This window comes from Takifugu rubripes, chromosome 22 (genome assembly GCF_901000725.2).
Source record: "Takifugu rubripes chromosome 22, fTakRub1.2, whole genome shotgun sequence".
Classification (NCBI taxonomy): Eukaryota; Metazoa; Chordata; class Actinopteri; order Tetraodontiformes; family Tetraodontidae; genus Takifugu; species Takifugu rubripes.
The window spans coordinates 13,085,416-13,092,934 of NC_042306.1; the positions used below are offsets into that span (position 1 = coordinate 13,085,416).

Sequence of the window (7,519 nt, forward strand, 5' to 3'; positions counted from 1 at the left end):
ACGGAGAGGAAAGGAAAAGAGAGGTGATGAGAGAAGAGGGACATCTGGTAGTGATCTGTGTTTATGGGCAAACGCCATTTCTAAACATTTTGGATGTAACCACGCAGCTGCGGGGAAACGTAGACGTGATGATCACTAATTCAGGCGCCTTCGTTTGCGATGCGTTCGGAGTTCCGCGGGGGAAACGGACAAAACACGCGGAACAGATGGACGAGATTAATCAGCGTGACCCCCCAAGTCCAGCTCAACTGGAAATCTAAAGTGGGGACTTTGTTTGGGTCCCAACTTCAGGAAATAGCAGGCTAATCGAGAGCACGGAGGATAAACTGTGTAATGACAGGAAATGGGCCAGATTAACTTCCTGTGCGTTCGAGCCTAATTTCTGTTTGGGAAACCTTAATTGTGCAGAGAAAATTTCTAAATATTTAGAACCGCCAGGGACTCGTTTTTGAGAGCGGCGATACAAATATGACTTCTCTATGTTTCGGAGCAGGAAAGGAGGCGTCAGCAGGGCACTTTCATTCCAAGCTGAGGAACTTTACGAAGCTCACGGGCTGACAGACGGCGTCCTGATTTACGTTTGTGCTGGGATCTTTAGCCAACTATAAATAACTCCCAGATCTTTTAAACGGATCCAAAGGAACCCAGAAGGGCCAAACTGGAAGGGGCTGCGCGCGTTCGTTTGTGCTGATGTTAGAACATTTTGTGGGACGCGCTTCTTCGTATATTTGCTGAGGCGACGAGAACGGCCTGATTCAACTTTAGAAAAAGTCACCACCCTGTTGAAAGCTCAACACGTCCTTTATTTGATCTGTAAGACGTTTCCAACGACATCTGTTTGGCGCGTCTGCCTGTTAGCGTTAGCTTCCAGATGTTGTGCTACTCTGTGCCGGTATGTCGCTCCCAGAAATGATTTTAAATACACGTTTTCAGCAAAACAAAGTGACTAAGTGCTATTCCCAAACAGCGGACCTGATCCTTGAGCAGTTCAGGCAATCCTGAACTGGTTGCGACAGTTAAAAATCGGCAACGGCGCGGTTCTGTCCGGTTCCGCAGCGCAGCCGGAGCCTCAGGTCATGCTGGAGTGGCTCTTCAGGTGCCTCCGCAGGTGGTTCAGGCAGGTGTAGGTCTTGGGACACAGCTGACAGTGGTACGGCCGCACGCCCGAGTGGTTCAGCGTGTGCTGCTTCAGCACGCTCCCGTCCGAGAAGGCTTTCCCGCACTGGGTGCACACGTACGGCCGCTCGCCCGTGTGCACGCGCATGTGAACCGTCACCTTGTGCGCCATGGTGAAACCTTTGCCGCACACGGTGCACTTGAACGGCCGCTCCCCCGTGTGGGTGAGTCTGTGCGTGCGCATCGCCCCCATCTGAGAGAACGCCTTGCCGCAGTCCGGGCACACGTGCGGCTTCTCGCCCGTGTGCACCCTGGTGTGACTCCGCAGCCCCCCCGCCGTGGAGAAACACTGCGAGCAGTGCGTGCACTGGTACGGCCGCTCCCCCGTGTGCGTGCGCATGTGCTGCTTCAGGTCGTAGCGGTTCCGGAACCCTCGGCCGCAGACGGGGCAGCTCTCGGGCCGCTCGTCGTTGTGGCGCAGCTCGTGGTTGTTCAGGCATTTCTCCGACAGGAAACACTTCCCACACTCCTGACACTGGTAGGGCTTCTCGTGATCCACCCTCTGGTGGTACTTCAGCTCGCTGATGCCCGGGAAGGTCTCGTCACAGTACCGGCACCGGAAACGGTGGTTGGGGCTGTAGGGGAGCTGGTGCTCGCTCATCTGGTGGTTTCTCAGCAGGTGGGCCATCTTGAAGGTCTTCCCGCAGTGGGAACACTCGTACTTCGTCAACAGCTGGACGCACTGGTGCCGGACCCGCTCGTTGAGGGACCGGAAGTTACAGCCGCACCTGGGGCAAATGTGGGCGGCGTTTTTACACTTCCTCTTCCTGTGGCCCGACAGGTGGGCCTCCGTGCGGAAGGCTTTGCCGCACTGCGAGCATTTGTACGGCTTCACCGCCGTGTGGAACCTTTGGTGTTCTAGAAATTCAAAGCGATACTTAAAGCTCCGCCCACACAGCGGGCAGTTGTGCGTGACTCGCCCGCGCGGGTACAACGTTTTGACGGACGCCTTCCTGGCGGCGACCAACGCCGACGGGGCCCGGAGGGCTGACGCCACCTTCCCCTGTTTGCCTCCACTCAGCAACTTGACGCTCGCCATTTCGCCACCTTCATCGTGCCGCTGCTGATGTTTGGCGAGGCTCTTGGCGGAGATGAAGCTCTTCCCACAGCGCTTGCATTCGTAAGGTTTATCGTGATCCACCTGCTGGTGATACTTCAGGTCCCCGATCCCTGAGAAACCCGCCCCGCAGTGGCTGCACTTGAAAAGGCGGCTCTGCGCGTGAGTGAGCAGGTGCTCCTTCAGGCTGTTGGACTTCTGGAACGTCTTCCCGCACTGGCCACAGCTGTAGTTGCGGCCACGTTTTGGGCAATAGTGCCGGAATTTGTCCAGCGAGGTGGGAAAACTGTTCCCGCACTTGATGCACAGATACGCGGCATTTTTACACTTGCGGAGCCTGTGGCCGGCGAGGAGCGTGGCGGTCCGGAAGGCCCGCCCACACTCGGAGCAGTTGTAGGGCTGCAGTCCACTGTGGACCCTCTGGTGTTCCATGAGGACCGAGTGATTCTTGAAGCACTTGTCGCATTCGGGGCACTTGAGCATCCCCGGCTGCTGCCGCCCGCGCGGAGGCGACGACGCGTCCGTCCGTTTCGGCGATTCGGGGAAGTCGGCGGACGTCGAGGGGTTGGTGGAGAGTTCCTCGTCGAACATGACAATCTGGGGAACGTCGTTGTTTTCGTCATCGCAGGCACTGGGGTGTGAGGCGATGGCCACCTCCAGAGAGGGGGGAAGACACAGAGATGGGATCAGCAGGTCTTCGGACTGAAACGGGGCTGCAGGGGCGACAAAAACCATGAACCTTCCCCGTCCTAGAGAACGATACGCTCATCACTACGAAGTAAACATACCGACAGTGCTTTTAGCCAGCTTCCCGTGACACTGTTTGCTTTGCAGAAGAAATTTCAGGTCCTCTCCGTTCGACACACACTGCATGTACTCTTCCAGGACAGAGGGGGCGCCGCTGATCCAGGACGCCGTCTACGCAGAGGAACGGCAACAGCCACTTTCAGTTTCTGGCTGATATTGATCCCAAGTGTTTAACCATGAGTGCGTTTTTTTCTGTTTGTGTACCTGCTTGAAATCGGGTACTGGCAGCAACTCCTCCAATCGGGTGAAGAACTCACAAACAAGCGTTTCCAAGGCCGTGTCAAAATCGGGGCCATATTCGACCGGAAACACGTTCTGTAAGAGAATAAATAAACCACCGCACGCATTAATTTATGACATTATGCACGTCATCGTGCAGCTACTGACCAACATTGTATGTGAAACTGAATCAGACCATGTGAATTCTCCCACTGACAGGTATTCCCTTTACTCTGCTCCTCACCACGGGTTTACGTGTTCTGTTTGTGACCGTCCAAAGCTACAATGTCAATAACAGGTTCAATCCAAACTTAAAATGAACCGTACCTTGAGAAAGTGTTCTCTGCCGTCATTGTCTTCGATGAGCCCTTGAACCAGCTTCATAAAGTTGGCCTCAGGTGCTTCTACTACAGGATCATTGGTCTGCATTAGACAGAACACGTCATGCTTTATCTGAAGCAAGTGACTGATCATTTCTTTTATGAATGAATATATATATTTAGCCACAATACCTCCTCGATGCAGGAAGATCGGATTCGGCTAAGGTGAGTCTCAACGGCCTTCATATCTTCAGGATGTTCAGACCGCAGCAACTCGAGGGTCGTCTACAGGGAGTCGTTTTGTGGTTTTAATTTGAATATTCTCTTAATTCACATCACACACACACACACACACCAATACTTACCCTGGCTCTCAGGCCCAGCGAGAGCAGCCGGCCTTCCCTTTTACTCATCAGTTCAGGAACTGCATCCGTTACCATGGATACGAACTCCTCGAGCTTCCCATAGTGCTTTATGTCTCGCTGGCGGACCACCTCCCACATCACCGCTGACATGAGCCGCAGCGGGGGCACCAGGAGACCAAGCGAGGACAAGGGCACGCTGAATTCTTCTAGAAATCAAAAACAAGTCCAACTGTCACATCGGGTGCTGCAAGATCTATTACAGCCTTTCTTACAAATGTCAGCAGCTTCCACTAAATACACATATTTAATGGGAATTCTACATAGGAAACATGTGTTGCTTATTTCTCAACGTGCAGTCAATAGACTGCGGTGTCAAAGAGACAGAATTGTCTCTCCCACAACTGTGGTCGATTAAAATTAGCACGGCCCATCCAGTCAGCATCCAACTAAATAATAACTCCATTACAACCTTCTGTCTATAGCACCAGGCCTGCTAAATTTAGTTTCGTGGTCCAAACACGCCGCATCAGAAAATAAAGCAACATAGTCCACTAATAACCTGCACAGAAATTATTTCACTTTTGAAAACAGAGGAGTGACCACATGTCTTACAATAGTCTACACATTTCAAACAATCCCGGGACTCGACTATGTCGAGAAAACACGAATATAACCCTTTGGAGCAGGAAATACGTTTTAAAACAATATTACTGTCTGACGCATCCTGTTAGCCACAGCATGGCTAAAGTTGCACAGAACCACCGGCTCGTTGGGAAAGTAGTTTATGTTCCAGATATTAGTCGAGGCCTGCTCAGCCTCGGCTAATAGATTAGCTTTGGCTATTCGCCTCCCCGCGGAAGTAGCAGAACTGTTGTTCTACTGTGCTTCGCGAGCTAATACCTACCCATGTCGTTCATTTTGAGATTCTTTAATGCGGAAGATAAGAAAATTCATTTAAGATTCATAGATTTCTTTCTATCGGTGACTGTAAAAACAGAGTGCCAACGGGGCCTCAGGCGCCAACTTCTTCCTGAAACACGTCCTGGAAAGCCTTGTTTGGCCCATTCAGCAGGCTTTTTGTAGGTGACTTCGTTTTGCTTCACGGTGCAGCCCGGAGAAAGCAGCCACATTGAGCGGGGCAACCAGACCCACATTAAATTGTCGAAACGACTTTCACATCACACTTGCTATTATCATTGTTGGTATTGTGACAGTTTTGCACGTTGGATTTTCTCCCGAAGAGAAATACCTCACAATAAAATTCACAATCGGATTAAAATAGTTAAAGTTAAAAAAAAAAATCGCAATTGAAACACTATCTTTTCCAAGTAACGTTTATTACCGTAGATTCTGTAAATTTAATACCACAATCGGTACCTCTGCATATCATTGTGTGTGTGTGTGTGTGTATGTATATATATTCACTCTCTTCTGCAGCCTGCACAACAGCGAAAGTTAAATTTGCTTTTCAATCTTTGCAACATATTGCACATCCATGTTTATTCCAACAACCCAACTAGTTTCCAATTATAATGGTACATACCCTGCTATTTTCACAGCGAATGTAGTTTAACACGCTGTGATGTTTCATTTTTCCTCTAAACTTTTTGAACGCTTTATTTCAGTACTTCCGGGTTCTGCTTCTTGACTTCTTCGTTTTTCCAGTTTCAGTACGCATCCGGTTTAGCGCCACCGTGTGATCACATGCAGGATTTTGTTCAGCCACATCGACGAGAGAAAGTGAAAGGCCAAAATATTGGCTAAAGCTGGTAAGGTGGGCTGTGGGTAGTGGTTGAAAGAATAGGGACACAAATATATTAGCAGATGGAGATTAGTTCAATGACGGGCTCATGGTGAGAAAGTAAGAAGCTTTCTAGAATGTTGGGATGCCTCATCTACCACCAAATAGCAAAGAGACGCTCGATGTCCCATCACCAAATCTCGTGCTTGGGAGCACCTACATACGGTAATAACGATAATATGTGTCCGCGAGGCCATGCAAAACTTTATTGAAACATGTCAATTTACAGACTACATAACTGATAGCACTTGCAGAGTTTATTTATCTAATTTGTTATTAAAATGCACATTTTAAATAATTATAAACGTGACTCTCAGCATGTATCGAAACTAAAACGACACCCAAACCACCACAATGCAATGGGTTTTTCTTTGTCAGACTGTTGAATTCCAAGACTATTTTGTCTCTTAATGTGATTTTTAGAACCTTACTTGGTAACCAATGTTGAACGAACTGTACAATGAAAAACTGTTTAGCCTTGAAAATATAATTTTCAATTGCTAGTTAATTAAAAGAGTTGCAATAAATTGACCCCGACGTGATTTGAACACGCAACCTTCTGATCTGGAGTCAGACGCGCTACCGTTGCGCCACGAGGTCTTGATGATGTCATCGTCCCCAGACCTGATCACTATCATTCTTTCAACATTTTTATCTTCAGAAAAAGTCACCGGGGGAAATGTAATGAAACTGAATTTGATTAGCCCATCTGATGTCCAGCTCACAAAACACTTTTTGCTCTTTTTACAACAATGCTTTTATAACTATATTATGGGGAGATGTGCAACAAAATAAATAATAAGTGGCAAATTAGAATCGTCATGCTATGCAGACATCTTTAATGCATTGCAATGCTTCAATATGGGCCATTCCGTTTTGTAATTAGACATAGTGCCTTTTTAATCTTTTTTAAAATGTTTGAACTCTCTCACAGAGCTTTAATCTCTGCCACATGTTCAAATGAACAAACATCAGATCAGTTACCAAAGTCTACTTTGTTCCAGTCTTGTCTCTCTGGGGTGCAAGTGCACAAAGGTTAAATTCCGGTGTGGTGTGCGTTTGTGGTGTTACTGCGAGAACGACCCCTACCAAAACTGTGTGTGTAAGCGGGCATTGACACTGAGATAGTGTGTGAGCTTGTTCGTGTGTGTAATTAAAACAAGTGATTTTTTTTTCTATTGCTTGTTTTTTCCTTTTTTTTTACACACACAGATTATCTCTCCATCCCAGCTGGTCAGAGTTGGATTTGACCACCATGACAACCAACCAGAGAGGAAATCTCTTCGGGGCTAAATCCAAATTGGCACCCTTGCTGATGCTGTTGGTCAAATATCAACTTGAATTTGTCACAACATTTTTAGTATGTTGCGAGCGAGCGCGGCTAAATCTTCCAAAAGGGGGGGACCAAGATTACGAGGGCAATTAATCACGTGGCAGCATTTGTTTGGGTGGAGGATGCTCCGTTTTAACATACAGAGGCACATCTGTTCTGGGTTTATATGCAGAGAGGAGAGCGAGGGGGGACAGAGAGAGAGAGATTTAACAGAGCCTGGCCGTGCAAAGAGGTCACATCAGATAACCAGGTCTCCTCGTTTGAGACGGTACTCACCCCCCCCCCCGCCCCCCCCCCCCCCCCCCCCTTCCCCAACCTCTAATGTGAAACATTGTGAAAATTGGAAAACAGTTATCAAAGGGTTTTTATCACTATTTAATAAGACAATCCAAGCAACGATCCACCCAAATGTAATACAGACAATCAGGTTATCAAGGAAAG

General features: G+C 48.4%; 1 protein-coding gene and 1 non-coding gene across 4 annotated transcripts; both read right to left on the reverse strand.

Annotated features, from left to right (window-relative positions):
- Positions 1-782: 782 nt before the first annotated feature.
- Positions 783-5,599, reverse strand: LOC115247980 (zinc finger protein 345-like). 3 transcript variants are annotated; one of them, XM_029831184.1, is made up of 7 exons: positions 5,488-5,599; positions 3,945-4,150; positions 3,772-3,864; positions 3,587-3,682; positions 3,245-3,355; positions 3,022-3,151; positions 783-2,946 (listed from the first exon to the last, which is right to left on the reverse strand). In XM_029831184.1, the coding sequence occupies exons 2-7, from the start codon at positions 4,092-4,094 to the stop codon at positions 1,070-1,072; spliced, it is 2,457 nt and encodes an 818-aa protein (XP_029687044.1). In that variant the 5' UTR covers positions 4,095-4,150; positions 5,488-5,599; the 3' UTR covers positions 783-1,069. The 3 variants fall into 3 exon arrangements, with proteins under 3 accessions (XP_029687044.1, XP_029687043.1, XP_029687045.1); XM_029831183.1 differs by having other exon boundaries at positions 4,849-5,593; XM_029831185.1 differs by lacking the exon at positions 5,488-5,599 and adding an exon at positions 4,656-4,698.
- A 674-nt stretch (positions 5,600-6,273) lies between these two features.
- trnaw-cca (transfer RNA tryptophan (anticodon CCA)) lies at positions 6,274-6,345 on the reverse strand. The gene has a single exon. It is a non-coding gene; the product is annotated as a tRNA-Trp (tRNA).
- Between the last annotated feature and the right edge of the window lie 1,174 nt (positions 6,346-7,519).

Coding starts and splice junctions, on each gene's coding strand:
- LOC115247980 (XM_029831183.1), bottom strand. Junction 3,865..3,944: donor CGCTGGGCCTGAGAGCCAGG/GTAAGTATTGGT, acceptor GACTCCCTGTAG/ACGACCCTCGAGTTGCTGCG. Junction 3,152..3,244: donor CAGTACCCGATTTCAAGCAG/GTACACAAACAG, acceptor TCCTCTGCGTAG/ACGGCGTCCTGGATCAGCGG.